This window comes from Octodon degus, unplaced genomic scaffold (assembly GCF_000260255.1).
Source record: "Octodon degus isolate 3935 unplaced genomic scaffold, OctDeg1.0 scaffold00033, whole genome shotgun sequence".
Lineage (NCBI taxonomy): Eukaryota > Metazoa > Chordata > Mammalia > Rodentia > Octodontidae > Octodon > Octodon degus.
Window position 1 is genome coordinate 629,780 of NW_004524609.1, and position 16,213 is coordinate 645,992.

General features: G+C 58.2%; 2 protein-coding genes across 3 annotated transcripts in view; both read left to right on the top strand.

Annotated features, from left to right (window-relative positions):
- Crhr1 (corticotropin releasing hormone receptor 1) overlaps positions 1 to 3,887 on the top strand; it is a 40,652-nt gene extending 36,765 nt beyond the window's left edge. For both annotated transcript variants that reach the window (XM_004629989.2, XM_004629990.1), the window contains 7 exons: positions 151 to 304; positions 532 to 592; positions 2,445 to 2,517; positions 2,778 to 2,863; positions 3,067 to 3,202; positions 3,377 to 3,418; positions 3,747 to 3,887. In XM_004629989.2, the coding sequence (XP_004630046.1) occupies positions 151 to 304; positions 532 to 592; positions 2,445 to 2,517; positions 2,778 to 2,863; positions 3,067 to 3,202; positions 3,377 to 3,418; positions 3,747 to 3,887 (693 nt within the window). The remainder of the gene's footprint in view (positions 1 to 150; positions 305 to 531; positions 593 to 2,444; positions 2,518 to 2,777; positions 2,864 to 3,066; positions 3,203 to 3,376; positions 3,419 to 3,746) is intronic.
- Positions 3,888 to 14,079: 10,192 nt separating this feature from the next.
- Sppl2c (signal peptide peptidase like 2C) lies at positions 14,080 to 16,112 on the top strand. The gene has a single exon (XM_004630151.2). It carries the CDS (start codon positions 14,097 to 14,099, stop codon positions 16,110 to 16,112), a length of 2,016 nt encoding a protein of 671 aa, XP_004630208.1. The 5' UTR covers positions 14,080 to 14,096.
- The last annotated feature ends 101 nt before the right edge of the window (positions 16,113 to 16,213 follow it).

Consider the following 16,213-nt stretch of genomic DNA (forward strand, 5'->3'; position numbering starts at 1 on the left):
GGGACTGCGCTTGGGGCCCGAGGCGGGAGTGGGTTCAGCTGCCCTCGGGGGGCCACAGAACACAAGCAGGGTCCCAAGAGGGCCCAGGCCCAGCGTGGGGTGCCACACTGCTCCCACACCCTGCTCAGCATGTCTCTGGGGTGGGGGCAGGCCTGGTGCAGGCTGGTGACCGCAGCCTACAACTACTTCCACGTGACCAATTTCTTCTGGATGTTCGGTGAGGGCTGCTACCTGCACACAGCCATAGTGCTTACCTACTCCACCGACCGGCTGCGCAAGTGGATGTTCATCTGCATTGGCTGGGGTGAGCCAGGGCTCCTGCCGCCTCTCTCCTTGGGGACCGGGAGACCAAGGCCTGGGGATGGTGGAGCGTGCACCTTCCTTAGGGACGGGGCAGGGAGATCTTGAAGATAGGTGAGCTCAAGCTTCACCTCAACCCCTAGCAGCCTCTCTAGGGAGGCCTGGGCGGCTGCACTGGGTCCCTCCAGAACCTGCCCCAGGGCTCAGTGACTTGGCCCTTCTCTCCCCCAGGTGTGCCTTTCCCCATCATTGTGGCCTGGGCCATCGGGAAGATGTATTACGACAATGAGAAGTAAGTTACCTCCTTCCCCTCCCTGCACCCCACGGCTAGGACACCCAGCCCAGGCTGCCTGGTGCCCCCTGAGAGCCTTGTGCCATCCTGCTTTTTGTCAGGACCGTGGCTTCTGCATGGGCAAAGGCAGAGAGTTGGGGCTGGACTCAGTTCAGAGAGCCCCCACGTGTGCTCTGGCAAGAGGGGAACTAGACACTGGGGTCCAAGCTCCATTTCCTCCCTTGACCTTCAAGGAGAGGAGGCTGCAGGGTCAGCCTGCTCCAGTCTTTCGTGTGGCTCCACTATTCAGCAGCTCCATGAGCTGGCTCATTAATGTCGAGGGCCTCAGTTTCCTCATCAGCAAAGTGGACATCTGATAGCACCTGCTTGAGAGGGTTGTGGTGGGGACACACGCATTAATGTGTGTTAGGCACGTACAACAGCATCTGGCACCAGGAGAACGCTACATAAATGTTTTCATCAACATTAAGATTATTCTGACAGAAAGCTTCCTCTGGTAGAAACTGGCCCCTCTTGGCCTCGGGCTCTTTGCAGCTCTGAAGCCTGGAGCTTCCTGTATAGGAGACCTGCGTTCCCAGGCACCCCTGAGAACTAGACTTCTGCTGGAGCATTCTCAGCCACGCCCTACAAGAGTTGCCTGGGGCCTGGAAGATGGTTCAGTAGAATACACGCTTCCCTGGCAAGCGCAAGGGCCTGAGTTCAATCCCTGGTTCTGCAAAAATAAAAAAAAAAAAGAGTTGCCCGGGACGCTCTAGGAAAGGCTGGTGCCCAGGCATCACTCCAACAGCTGGATGCCATTTGGGTGACTGCCTGGCCTCCAGGAATTTTTTAAAACTGCCCAGTGTACAGCTAAGATTGAAAACCTAGAGAGAGCCAGAGGAAAAGGCCAACCCAGCCAACCAAGGGAGGGGCCGAGGTCCTTGCCAGAGCCGACCAGCTGATGGTCCAGGGCCTGGGCCGCTGGGGCAGCTCCCGCCCTCCCCGCAGGGCGCACCGCAGCCTCACTGGGCTCTGCAGGACTCTGGAAATTCTCTTCCACGTCTTCAGCTGTGGGTTGGGACCTGGGTCCACAGCAGCGTTGGAGCGTGTTTGTGTGTGTGCGTGCGTGCGTGCGTGCGTGCTGCAAGGTGCTCGGTGATGGGAAAGGTCCGCCCGGGCCAGAGCGAGAAAGTGCCCCTGCTGCGGCTCTGCAGCGCCATCTGGTGTACAGTGCAGAGCCTGCGACTCACAGCAGAGGCGTGAGAAGTTAGAGAAGGGAGAGGGCTAGATGTGGCCCAGAGACAGTTGTGTTTGGCCTGAGTTGCATTTTTTTCAAAAACTTGATTCTGTAGCCAATATTTTAAAAAACCAAGAGATTTCACATAATTTCACTTTCTGGTTTATGGAAGGATAGGACTTCCAGTTGCTGTGTCCCCACCCAGCTCCCGGGATGCTAGAGAGCAGCTCAGGCCTGTGACCTCCTGTGCCGTGGGTCAGTTGGGCTGCACTGGAGCGGGTTCAGAGGGTGCCCCCATCAGGTGCCCATGCCAGTGGGCATGCTTGGCACAGCCACCGGGGCCACGGGAAACCGAGGAATCGGTGCTGTGCTGGTCCCAGTGGGCATTTGCGCAGCGCCTCTCCTTGCCACGGCTTGCTTCTGGCTTCCCGCCTCACAGTGAAGATGCCGTCTGGGCTGCAGGTGGGATGGCGCGGAGGCCCTGCGTGGGACCAACTGACTCGTTCTGCCAGGATCGGAATTGCGGCACCCACGTCATGGCTGTCAGCCCCAGTCCCACCCTGACAGGGCACTGCCCCTCCCACACCTTCAGAGGCCCGGATGACGCCCTCTCCCCTTCTTGCTCTGGCCTTCCAGGTGCTGGTTTGGCAAAAGGCCCGGAGTGTACACTGACTACATCTACCAGGGCCCCATGATCTTGGTCCTGCTGGTAAGAACCTCAGTGGGGCATGGGAGACGGCCCAGTAGGGAGAGGCAGTCAATATCCAGAGTGGACAGAGGGGGCAGTTTGCCTGAATGTGGGGACCAAAGAGGGGCCCAGCCAGAAAAGTGTCAGTGTCAACCTGTGGAGGGTGACAGTGGGGAGTGGGGGCCCCAAGGCAGAGCTGCAAAACCGAGGGCACGTCCTGCTCCCCACCCCACACCTGCCCACATCCACACCCCATCCCCACTGGTGTGCTCAAATTGCAGATCAATTTCATCTTCCTTTTCAATATCGTCCGCATCCTCATGACCAAACTTCGGGCATCCACCACATCTGAGACCATTCAGTACAGGTACCTGGCTCCCATCTCCCCCCATGGGGCTTTGGAGTCCTGGCCTCCGAGCAGGGGGTTCATTCCAGCTGGTGGTGCCCCCGAATGTATAGCTCCCCCTCTGTAGACCTTCCTGAGCCCCTCCAGGCCCAGGCTGCCTTGCTGGCCAGAGCCCAACCTTTTCCATCTGGGCTCTGACTGGGCCCTGTCCTCCCTAACCCCAGGAAGGCTGTGAAGGCCACACTGGTGCTGCTGCCTCTCTTGGGAATCACCTACATGCTGTTCTTTGTCAACCCCGGGGAGGATGAAGTCTCCCGGGTCGTCTTCATCTACTTCAACTCCTTCCTGGAGTCCTTCCAGGTGTGGCCTCCCTCCCTGCCTCGTTGGGCTTGGCCGCCCCCACTCTGCAGGGCCTGGTGTGCACCTCTTTGGGTGGGGGCTCACTCCACACAGACCTAGGAGCCCAGGAGCTGGGGACAGCCCAGGATCGGGGGACCCTGCTTACACAGGCTCTGGCCGTCCTTCTGTCCTCAGGGTTTCTTCGTGTCTGTGTTCTACTGTTTCCTCAACAGCGAGGTGAGGACCTGGGTGCATGCTGGGCTTACGATGTGGAGGCCACAGGACAGAGCTCCCCACCCCGGTGCCCCTAAAGCAGCTCGGCCCCTGCCCTCAGGTTCTGTGGGGTGCATCATGGGTGGAATCCTGGGCTTCAGTCTTGCAAAAGAATCTGAGAACGAAAGGCTGACCCCTGGGCAGCGCTCCCTGTGGGCTGAGGGAAGGGAACCCGCAGGCTCCAAAGCCACCAAATGTCAGCCTTGTAAAATGTCACCATCTTCTGTGGGCTCCTCTGCTTGTGGCAGCCCAGGGCAGGGAGCCATTCCAAGCCTCTGCCCTGTGCCCATAGGTCCGCTCTGCTGTCCGGAAGAGGTGGCACCGATGGCAGGACAAGCACTCCATCCGTGCCCGCGTGGCCCGCGCCATGTCCATCCCCACCTCCCCAACCCGGGTCAGCTTCCACAGCATCAAGCAGTCCACGGCTGTCTGAGCTACAGGCCATGAACAGCAGCCCCTGAGGTCTGTGGCTGTGAAGATGAAGGCCAGGCTCGCCGACCACCTCGTGTGGGGGCGGCCAGCACCTTTCCCCCAGGAGCAGTGGCCCCAAAAGTCGGGGACGCCAACTCCAAAACCAGCAGGATTTCTACGCTCATGGGTGCACAGTAGCCTGCAGCAGGTCAGGGTGCTCATCCCAGAGAGTGGGATGGGTGGGACAGAAGTGGAGAGCTGGTCTACCCACACCGCAGCACTCAGGCCCTCTGAGCGCTGCCTTCTCACAGAGCACAGGGACCCGGGTCCCCTGCAGCCTTGGGAGGTGATTCACTTCCCCGTGGCATCGTGGAAAACTTGGGGCAGCGTCCATCTGCCGTGACGCGTCCCGGCCTTAGCAGTGCCTTGGACAGCACCGAGAAGCAAGGCCACACAGTCCAGGAGGGAGCCCTGGAGATAGCATAGAAATCAGGTGACGTCATTAGACGTTGGACTACTCGCTCGTCACCAGAGCGTCACTGGCACCGTGGCACTGCCACTACAAATGCCCTGCTTTGCTGCCTGGCACCCATGGGGGATACTACCCTGTAGGTCACCCCAGCTTTCCCCCCATTTACCCACCAACTGTTCTCTTGCCCTGAGTCCTGCCACCTTCTGCCCCTGGGTGTCTCCCAATTTGGCGAGCCTCCTTAGAGGAAGACAGAGAACCTTGGGGTACACAGCCTCCGGGACAAGCTCCCAAGCTGAGCAAGGGGAAAGGACCCCTCTGCCCAATGGGCTGGACAGGACAAGTGGTCCTGTTCAGCTCACCCCGCTGCAGGGGTAGACTGGTCTGTCCCCACTGGGCCAGCTGTGTCCAGGGGTAGACCAATAGAGCATGCTTTGGGGTGGGAGCTAGGAGACAAGTATGTCAGTGCAAGGGGAAAATGATGTAAATAAAATATTTATCTTTTTCCACCAGCATTTGTGAAGGCTTGTACTCCACCCGGGGAGTAGGAGAGGGTGCCTTAGAGAGGTGGGCACGTTTTCAGCCTTCAGAAGGCAGTGTTCCTGAGAAACCTGACACCACTCATGCCACCTGGATGCGCCATGTGGGCAGGCAGGGGTAGGAGGTGGCAGGAGATGGTTCTGCCAGGCTGGCTAGTGAAGGACAGCTCTTGGTAAAGAGGACAACTGGGACAGGAGGGCTAGTGCCATAGAGGAGCGTTGCAGTGGCCAAGGACAGCTGGAACGAATGTGGCAAAGGACAGAGAAGGAGGGGCCCCGCCTGGGGGAGGCCTCGCCCTGAGAAGCGGCAGAGGGGCTGGGAGGCTAGAAGCTGAGCAGACCTGAGATGCTGCCCAGTCTAGGGTGCCCCCAAGTGACCTTGAGGGCAGGTCTCTGTTACGAACACGAGGGACAGGAGAATGGAGAGGAAAGGCAGCGAGGCTGGCCCAGCAGGGCACAGTACAGGAAGCAGGAGTCTGGCAGCAGAGGGGCCTGACCCCTGCTCCGCTGAGGCACCCATCCCACTAAGCACCTGGGAGCGCTCAGGCCAGTGCTGTGGTCAGAAGCCAGCGTGAGCTCAGTCCAGGGCCAGGCCTGTGAGTGAGACAGCAGGCGCTCGAGGGCCCAGTGTCACCTGGGCCTTGTGTCAGACCTCTGACAGCAAGGACGGCTGTGCAGATGCGGTGAGCGCCTGTGCGCGTGCGCACACGCGCACACACACGCACGCACGCACACAGTTGCATCCAAAGGAGCGGCATGCTGGGACACCAGGAGCAGACCAGGCAGACTCTCGTGAGCTCAATGGCACAGCATCTGGAGGGGCTGAGGGTGTCTGTGAAGGCTTTATGGGGCACCCTACCCTGCCACTTTCCAGGCTCTGGGGGATCAGCTGGTGGCCTCTAAAAGCAATTTGGGGTGGGAGTTGGGGGTAGGGAACAGCCCTCCTGGCTGCCAGGAAGGACCACAGTGACTGTGGAAGATAGTGTAGAAATCGGGTGAAATCATCAGACACTGGACTACTCCCCGTGCCCGGAACATCACTGGCACTGTGGTACTGCCACTACAAGTGCTAGGTAGCCACAGCCGCGATGACTCTCCATGCTGCTCCACACACTGCGGGATGAATGAGTCGAGATACCCTGGATGGTGCTGAGGGGCTGGAGGAGCCTCTGCCCCACTCCCTCCCCTTGTGCGTCCTGCTTGGTGCAGCTGCTGGGTGCTGGAGAGGAGAGGGGAAGGCTGCCCAGACAGACGCCAGGAGCCTGTCGGAGCCTGAGTCAGCGAGGACAGGACTCACCATCACTGTCATCGGAGAAGCTGGGGAGAACATCTGGACAGTCATTCACCTCCAAGAGACCAAGGAGGATGGGTGGCTTGAGGTCCTGCCCCCAAGCTCTGTAGCCCACAGTGCAGTGGTTCTGGGCTTCAGGGGCAGGTCCAGGGAGTCCGGGCCCAATCACCCAAGCCATTTGCCTTTGGGGGTCGATGGGGTGGGAAGGACCCTCTGAGCCACAGGGGCTGTGAGATATGTCACTGCCCTGCAGGGAGGGGCCCAGTGCTTCAGCTGCAGGGTGGGAGTCCCCCAGGTCCCCCGAGACCCATCAGAACTCTCCCTCAGGCCCAGCAGGGTTTTCTCCATGCCACACCCAGAAGCCACAGTTGGCTAAAAATGCCTGCACCTGACCCATTTCCCCTCGAGCCCCTCCTGAGGCTCCTGTCCCTGAGGGACAGCAGAGCCCCTTCCTGAGGGCCTCAGCTGCCTGTCCAGCCCACTGTTCAGACAGCTCAGCTGCCCGGGCCCAGGACTAGGAGGCGGCCAGATGTCTCGGGGGACCATGGATTGGGAAGGAAGGAGGCTCTGAGGCCCAGATCCTAATGCCTTTGTGGGAGCCATCTGCAGATCGCTTTGCAACCCAGGGAATCCTCTCTAGATGCATTAGCTGATCGACCAGCCCAGGGAGGTGGGACCCAGAGCATTTCGGAGCAGAAGCAGGCTGAGCCGCTCCGTGGGGCAGGGGCCTTGGGCTCTGATGCCTTCGGCCATGCAGAAGACCTAAGTCCTTAGAACTGGAGTGAGGGGCCGAGGGGGTAGCTCAGTAGAATAAGTTCCTGCCTGACAAGTGCAGGGTCCTGAGTTCAATCCCCAGTACTGAAAAAAAAAAAAAAACAAAGAACAGCACTGGGGCAGGGAGGCTGGGACCAACCACATACCTCTGGGGCAAGGGCACAGCGAGGAGCCCTCTGGTTGACCTGGAATGTGTCCCATTTGAAGAGAGGACCCACAAGGGTAGCTGGGCCCAGCCAGGTGGGGACTGCCCTTCATCTCTGCCCCACCCACTCCTCCACCCCAGCCACAGTGGATTTCCCTGCACCCTGCCACCGGGCTCTGCCTCACCCCTGCGAGGGTGCCCTGGCTTCCAGCCCAAGGTGTCTCAGGGCCATCCAGCCCAGGCACCCCAACTTCAAACTCGTCTGGACAGACATTTCCTGCAGCTCCCCAGCGGCACCCTGGTGTCCCTTGTGTCACTGGGCACCAGGCCTCTGAGTGGACCTCTTCTGCCCTGTGAAGCAGATACCACTGCTGGAAAAATGAAGCCCGGCGAGGTAGAGACACTGAGGGTACCGTAGTGGACGCCTGGATGAGAGGCCCCCACAAAGCCACTGTGCAGCGGGCACTGCACGTCTGCCTTTCCTGCCCCTCCACCCTCCCATAGCGCCCTGTCCTGCACGTTCTCTGGGTTCTCAGCCTGAGCAAATGGCATACAGACAAGCGTGCGATCTCACTGTATGAACTGGAGCCTGCAGAGCACATCCCGTGTCCCCAGCCACCCTTGCTCTAGCTTGGGTCACTGCTGCCCAGCCTCCCCCAGCCCCCCAGCCCCCCAGCCCCTGCAGGTTCTGCTGATGGCTGGGGGGTCAAAGGAGACCTGGGCCATTGTCTTCCAAGGGCTGTCAGTGTGTTGGGGACAACAACAAATCTGTCTCTCCAGGCAAGGCAGAGGGAAAGGAGCAGGGGGCCTCTGGGGGCTGAAACACAGTGGGCACAAGCCAGGGTGGGGTGCGGGGACAACATGCCCCGCCTCTCTCACCTTCATGCCCAGGCTGGGGACAGGGGAAGCAGGGATGCCAAGGGAGCAGACCATGATCGGGGCCTTCCCAGGCTCATGTGGCTGGAAGGGTGCTGCCTGCCAACAAGCTAGGGCCCAAGAGGGGGCCAGCGAGGGGCACACACCAGCCCAGCCCTCCTGAGCGGCGGCTGGGTTGAGAGCTGCCGTCAGGGTCTGCTGCCCTCACTGTCCTGGGTGCGTAAAGATACAGGACACCCACCCAGGTGTCACAGGACACAGAGGCTTTGCCTGAGCACCCAGGCGCTAACTGAGGGGAACCTCGGGTGGGGAGCAGAGCTGTCCTGCAGGGGGTGGCACCAAGGAAAGGGCCCCTCTGGGGGCCCCAGGGGGGCATCTGCAGAGTCTAGAGACTGAGCTAGATAGAAGGCACTGGCCACTCGTGTGACCACATCAACCGGGACACCAAGTGGCTGGGCAGAAGGGGCATGCAGTGTTGGTGGACCAGTGGTGGGAGTTGGGGGGCTGGAGTTTTGGGGCGCAGAGCCAGAACCAGGCCCCAAGAGGAGACCTGGGGATGAGAAGAGCCATGGGAGGGTCCAAGCCCAGGGGAGATCAGGGAGGAGGGACAGGGCAAGCGGAGGCAGGGAGCCTTGTCCCCTATGGGGCACTTCCTGGGTGCACAAGGGATCCAAACGCGACCTGACCCAAGGGCAGTTGCTGTAGGAGCCTGGAGTTGGCCCTCACTTTTTTATTACGATAAAATACACATAATTTAAAACTTACCATTTGACTCACATTAACATGTCTAACCTAATGACATTAAATGCATTAATGGCATATATAATATATATATATATATATATATATATATATATATATATATATATGTCACCACTACCTGGTTCTGAGTGTTCGCTTCACCCCAGATGGAAACCCCAAGTGCACCAGTGGTCACGTCCCACTTCTCAATCCCCTAACCCCTGGCTGCCACGAATCTGCGTTTCTAGAGATTTGCTTATTCTAGATACTTCGAGTAAGTGGAATCAACTACACAGTATGTTCTTCTGTCTGGCTTCTTCCACTTGCCGTGGTGTCTTCCAGATCCACCCACATCGCACCATGTGCCACAACCTCACTCCCACGGCCGACTGGCTTTGCCTTGCGGGGTGCAGCATGGTGTCCATCGGCCGTGGGCCTCGGGCTCCGGCCACTACTGCAAGCTGTGGCGAGCGGCTCGGCCGTAGGATGCGCAACAATTCTTGAGAACCTGATTTCCATTCTTACGGCTGCACACCAGGAGTGGCGCTGCTGGAGCAGGTCACTCCGCGTACCTGGGTCCTCATCCTAGTTGGGGGCAGAGAGTTTCCTTTGCACATCCCTCAGTAAGGGGCTGCCCACCTGCTGGCACTGGAATCAGACGAGTGGACCCGGTGACCACACTGTGTAGCAGGAGCAGCCCAAACTGCACCCTCACCCCAGCCCCCCACAGCACACAGGCACAGTGTGTCCCCTTCCCAGTCAGAACTCCCTGCCCACCTCTCCCCACACTGGCCTGTCATCAGACCATCAGATGGGTTCCCTAACATGCTCCTGACAGCTCACATGTGGCTGTAATTACTGTTTGTAATCTAATTAAATGTTATATTAGTGGACAAATCAAAAGTACACCAACAACAAGAAATGTTTCTTTTTTTTTTTTTTTTTTTTTTTTTGGCAGAACCAGGGATTGAACTCAGACCCTTACGCTTGCCAGGAAAGTGTTTATTCTACTGAGCCATCTCCCTGGCCCCAGAGAAATGTTTCTTACAGAAATCCAGATGAATACTTTGAAAAGCACAACATAAATGAATCTCAAAAAAGAGATTTGTCAAATTAGGAGCTGGAGAGGCAAACAGAATTAGGGGAGGGGATTACCCAAAGCCAGTGGGGCCTGCTTGCTAACCACTTCAAAAGTCTTCTACATTCACACACTCTTCTTCAAGCGTCAAGAGCTGAGGGGTACAGGTGGAGTGTATCAGAATGGGGTCCCAGGGAAAGTGACTCAGACTGAAAACTAGGGCTGTGGCTCCATTCGCCTAGCACCCAAGAGGCTCTGGGTTCAAACCCCAGCACAGAAAAATAAGATGGAAAATAGGCATTCATAATAGGAGAGGCCTTAGGGGAGGTCAGTGACTGTGCTTGCTGAGGAGTAAACAGCATGCACTTTGGATTGAGCCATGTCCCCCAAAAGATATGTAGTCCTAACCCCCTACCTATGAATGTGACCTTATTTGGAAGTGGGGTCCTTGCAGGTGGAATCAAGATGAAGTCATTAGGGTGAAGCCTAAGCAATCCCAACTGGTGCCCTTATCAGAAAAAGAGAAGAGACAGAGACAGGGCGAATGCCATGCGGCACAGCCAGGGGGAGCGACACAGCGCAACCAGGAGGCAGCAGGCTTTCCAGCCACCACCAGGAAAGGAATAAGAAGGCTTCTCCCCACTCTCTCAGGGGTGCGGGGCCCTGCTGACACCTTGACTTTGGACTTTGTTTGGGATAAATGCGTACAGTGAGCAACTTGAAGACCAAAATTCAGTTCTCAGGGGAGGCTGGAAAGACCAAGGTGCCGGTGGGATCAGCTCCTGGAGTGGGCTCAGTCCTGGTTTGCAAGGGGCACCAAGGGGAACTCTATCTGGCTGTCTGTCTTTTTAAGACAGGGTCTCACTATGCAGTTTGTGCTGGCCTTGAGCTCACTCTGTAGCTTAGGTTGGCCTCGAACTCACAATGACCCTCTTGCCTCAGCCTCCCTCCCAAGAGCTGGGATCACAGGCGTGTGCCACCTCATCCAGCAGGGAAACTTTTTCCTACAAAAGTTCAGTTGAACACTTGGAATGTTGCCGCCCAAAGCTGGACATTGGCCTCCCTTGGTTCTTCCAGGAGGCTGCTGACCAGCAGGGCTCCCCCCTCCTGAACTATTTTCAAAGGCCCCACTCCCGATACCATGGCACTAGGAATGAGGCCCCGCAGACAGATTTCGAGGGGGACACCAGAATTCAGCACATGCTAGACCTTTGCCCTCCAGTTCTACAAGAGAATAAAATTCTGTTTAAAACCAGCTTGTTTGTGAAAACTTCAGGCCAAGGGACTAAAGCAGTGTGCAAAACACACAGAAGATTTAATGACTTCCGGCCCTCCTTTCTCTCCCTGTGTTCCTTGTTCCTTCTTTTTCTGATATGAGCACCAGGTGCGATAGCTTAGCGTTCACCCTGGTGAAGCCAGGGCGCTTGGCCACTAAGCTACAGCCTCAACTCTCTTCTATTCTTCATTTGGAGACAGGGTCTCCCTACATTATCCGGGCTGCTGTCAGATTCACGAGCCTCAAGCCCCAGCCTGGAGTCACAAGTGTGCCCCCGCGTCCAGCAGGGACCACCTTCTTCAGTGAGCCCACTGCCCACCCAGTCCGGGTCAGCACGTCTGCCCCTCCCCAGGCAGTGCTCTGGCCATTGTTAAGCCCGGAGCTCCACCACCCGACAGCCTGGGTTTGAAACTGCTAAAATGTGGCCTTGGAGAAGTCCCCTAACAGCTGTTATGGTTTGTTGCTAGATGTCTCCCCCAAGCCTCAAGAGGTAGAAGGTGGAGCTTGTGAAGGAGACTGGATTTTGGGGGTCCTCCTGCTGGCTTGGTGGGTGGGTCGCTGGGGTGTGGCTTGAAAGAGCCCAGCTCCTCTCTAGCTCCACCCGCAAATCCCAGGTATATTTTGCTAGCACCGCTTTCTTTTCCGCCAGTCAAGACCACCAAACAGGACAGACGAGGTCCCTGTCCTTACAGAGCTTATGCCCAAGCGGTGCAAGCCAGAAAACCAAGAGGCAAACACGTAAGTAGGCAAAAACCTTGGGCTGGGACAGGTGCTATGAAGAAAGTAAAATCTGGCTGGACGGGGTGCTGCACACCTGTAATCCCAACACTCTGAGAGGCTGAGGCAGGAAGATCAAAAGTTCGAATCCAGCCTGGGCAACATAGCAATTTAGCAAGACCCTATCTCTCAAAATATAAATGGGGTGAAGTCACCTAGTTTATTCCGTGGCCTTGTACATAATCGAAGCTACAGGAAAGAAACAACCCTTTGCAGGTGGAGGATGAGGAACCAGACTATTTCCATGTAAACTAATAGTAGAGTGGAAACCACTGGACTATGCAAGGAACTGCATCTTAAGGATGTCCTAGAAGAAAAGTGGAAGTTGGAAACATGCGTGAGACATCAAATGTACACTGTATACTCACATAGTTTATAGTAAAAGAGAAACAAATAAACAGACCCAATATAAACAACTGTAATTCCCAGGCCCTGGGGAAGAAAAGGCCACTGGTTGTTGACAGTGCATGCTTCCTCGTCTTTCCAGGACTGTTGCAGTTCTGCCTATTGCTGTTTTATAAAAAAGGGCAGGGATGCAGCTCAGTGCGAAGGCCATGGGTCCCTCCCCAGCAGGAAAGAGAAGAAAAGCAAGGCCCAAATTGCAACGGCGGCATGAGGAGGAGGCTAGGCTTTTCCAGAAGTGGCAGTGGAGTACACCTTGCAGCAAGGCCTGAATGACAAGAGCACAGTGCTGTCAGGTGACCTTGGGGCAGAGAAAGGGCAGCTAGGCTGGGAGGCCTTGGAGGGACTGGGCACTGTGCTGCCGGCAAGCGTGGGGTTCTGCGGATGAAGGCAGGAGCCCGCTCTGAGATTCCCTGGCTTGGACACGTCACGCTGTGGGCCCTGGCCAGGGCCCCGGGAGAAGGACGGCCACTCAGAAGCAGAGTCTGTGCACTGTGGACAGCTAAGGGCTTAGGGCGATGAGGGTCCAGTGGAGGGGAGAGCATGATGCCTCAGGGAGAAGGGGGCTGAGAGACAGCCAGTGAGGGGCAGGGAGACCGCGGAACTCGGGCCAGAGGGCTCGCTCAGTCTTCTAATTCTCCCTTTCTGTTCCAGACTCCTTTCTTAGCTGGTTCAGTCTGTGCTTCTCTCAGCCTCAGTTCTACTCATGTAGGCCGTGGGTATGTTGGGGAGAGGTGCAACTGCGGTAAAGAGAGACCACAGCGAGCTGAAGGCTGGTACGCGGCCGTGTCTCTCCCTGGTGGCAGTCTTCGGTGAGTATCCTGGGTGACTGTCCCGTGCCCTCAGAGACCCATCTCCCTTCCCTTTCTCTCCTCTCCTCAGGACACTGTCCTCCTCATCATGACCCAAGCCAGGCACTGAGCTGCCCTATCCCACAGCTCCCAAATTTCCCTGGGGAGGGATGGTGGAGGATGAGTAAATGAGGACCAGAGGCAGAATGCAGAGGGCTGGGGTCAGGTGGGGCCTGATCGCCTGACGGCAGGAGGAGGAGCTGCCCAAGGACCGCAGTTCACCTGTACACTCCCAGCTTGGTGTCACGTGACTCATGTATTCGTGTGGCCTTGCTCCAGCCCCACACGCATGACGGCTCCATCTCCAGTTGCAGCCGCTCCCGACACTGACCCACCCTCAGTCTGGAAAGAAAAGAGAATATAGACAAGGAGCACCATGATTCCTCAGCTGAGACCCCCACAGGGCCATCCCTAGCTCAAAGGAGGCTGGAGATGAATTTTGGCCTCATTCCTGGTGGATAGGGGAACCAATTTTGAAGGACAGCTTGAAGCCTGTGGGTGAATATAGTAATCCCTCCTTTCAGGAGTCCAGTGACTGTCGGTAAAATACTTGGCACTTAGTAGATGCTCAATAAAAGTGCTCCACATTGAGTACATACTTCCAGGAGGCTGCAAGCTCACTGACCCAGGGTGTTCACCTTTTGCAGCTAAAGAAAGAAGCCCAGAGAGGAAAGTGACCTTGCTGGATCACGTGGTAGGTAAGAGGCAAGGTTGACCCAGAGTCCTAGCTGGCGTCCTCAAGCCAGTCCATCTCTCATCTCAAACCACCTGGTCCAGCCCCTCCCAGGCCTCTCCACCTTGGCCAGGGTACAGGAACTTGGTCCTGAGAGGGACCCTGTACCCCATGCAGCACTCTCGGCAGGGCCAGCACAGCTTTATGACTCGGCAGGTGTGGCCCTGGTTTCCGGGACAGGTGTGTAATCTGCTCTGTGACAGAGGGCCACACCCACCCCAGGGAAGAGAGCTGGGCTGCGGGCAGCTGCGCCTGGGGGTGACGCTGGGGCACTGAGGGATGGCGCGCCTGGGTTTCCTCCTCCCCGTGGTCCTGCTCCTCCTCCTCCTCCTCCTCCTCCTCAGTGCTGTGGCCCAGGGTACACATGCTGTGGTCCGTGTGGTATCGGAGACCTGGAGCAAAGACTACTGCGTCCTGTTCAGCGCTGACTACGTCACCCTACCCCGGGAACTGCGCCATGCCCCGCTCCTGCCCCTGCATGACGGCACCAAGGCCACCTGGTGCCCAGGCAAGGACCCCGCCCCCCAGGCCTGGCCCAGCTCCTCCAGACCTCAGTCGCTCCGCCACACCACCACCATGGCCCTGAGGGGCAACTGCAGCTTCCATGCCAAGGGCCAGCTGGCTCAGGGCCGAGGGGCCCATGGGCTGCTCATCGTGAGCCGGCTCGGTGACCAGCATTGCTCAGACCACAGCTGGCCGTCCGGGGACCCCCACCGGCCCTTGCCAGGCCTCGCCATCCCGGTGGCTGTGCTCCGCTACACGGATATGCTGGACATCCTCAGGCACACGCACGGGGCCGCCACCATCCGCATAGCCATGTACGCGCCCCCCATGCCCATCGTCGACTACAACCTGGTGGTCATCTTTGTCCTGGCCGTGGGCACCGTGGCCGTGGGTGGCTACTGGGCTGGCCTCGTGGAGGCTGCCTGGCTGCAGCGGCGCCGGGCCCGAGGAGGAGGTGGGGGGCCTGCTGGCCAGCTGCCGGCCCTGGTGGCAAGGACACCCCCAGGGCTCTGCGAGGATGAGGACACTGAGGGTGCATCAGTGAACTTCACGCTGGCCGCTGCAGGCACGGTGGTCGCCATGTCCTGCTCCATCGTCGCTCTGCTCTACCTCTTCTACGACTGCTTCATCTATGTCATGATTGGGGTCTTCAGCCTGGGTGCCACCACCGGGCTCTACAGCTGCCTGGTGCCCCTCCTGCGCCACCTGCCACTGCCACAGTGCCAGTGGCCCCTTCCTGGCTGCAGGGCCTGCCTGCAGCTGCCCCAGCTGCTGCTGGCCGTCCTGTGTGCCGCGGTGACCCTGCTCTGGGTTGCTTACCGCCATGAGGACCGCTGGGCGTGGCTTCTGCAGGACGCGCTGGGCATGGCTTACTGCCTCTTGGTGCTGCGGCGAGTGCGGCTGCCCACACTCAGGAACTGCAGCTGCTTCCTGCTGGTCCTGCTGGCCCTCGACGTCTTCTTTGTTTTTGTGACGCCCCTCTTCACCAAGACTGGTGAGAGCATCATGCTAGAGATTGCCTCGGGCCCAGCAGATTCTTCGAGCCGTGAGAAGCTGCCCATGGTGCTCAGGGTGCCCCAGCTGCGCTCCTTGGCTGTGACACCGTGTGACCAGCCCTTCTCCATCCTCGGGTTTGGGGACATTGTGGTTCCTGGCTTCCTGGTTGCCTACTGCCACCGTTTCGACGTGCACACCCGTTCTCGTCAGCTCTACTTCGTGGCCTGCACCATAGCCTACGCCATGGGCCTGCTGGTCACATTCTTGGCCATGGTTCTCATGGAGACGGGCCAGCCTGCCCTGCTCTACTTAGTGTCCAGCACCCTGCTCACCAGCCTGACTGTGGCCGTCTGCCGCCGAGAGCTCAGCCTCTTCTGGACCGGCTGGAGCAGAGCTCAGACCGCTGTTCAGCCCCTGGCAGGGCTCTGTGTCGGCCCTGAGGGCTTCTCCGAACAGAGACAGGCGAGCACAGTAGATGGCCACGTGGCCAGTAAGCTTGAGGGGGCCACTGAGCAAGGGGCAGGGAACTTAGACAGCAGCTCTGGAGCTGATGCAGCCGACACAGGCACCTTCTCCGAGGGTGAAGCCGCCAGTCAGGAGGGCCACGGTGAAAACTCTGAGGCCAGCTTGGATGCCCTGCCCCCCGCCGCCTCCATGGCTGTGGAGGACCTGAGACCACTGATGCCACTACCCTCTGAGCTGGGCCATGTCTGCACTCAGGCCCCGGAAGCCAGCCTATCCTGGGAAGGGCTCCACAGGAGGAAGGGCTTGAAAGTAAAGAAGGCTGCCCTGTGAGCCAGAGCCCTGGGGCCTGTGTCTCGGAGTGAGGCCATATGTGGTGCAAATCGGGGCATTAGAGTTCCACAGCTAGCCACTTTGCTTGTCAGGGTCATAAG

Excerpts from the sequence above, each read along its gene's own strand:
- Sppl2c (XM_004630151.2), top strand. The coding sequence starts at position 14,097 with ATGGCGCGCCTGGGTTTCCTCCTCCCCGTGGTCCTGCTCCTCCTCCTC.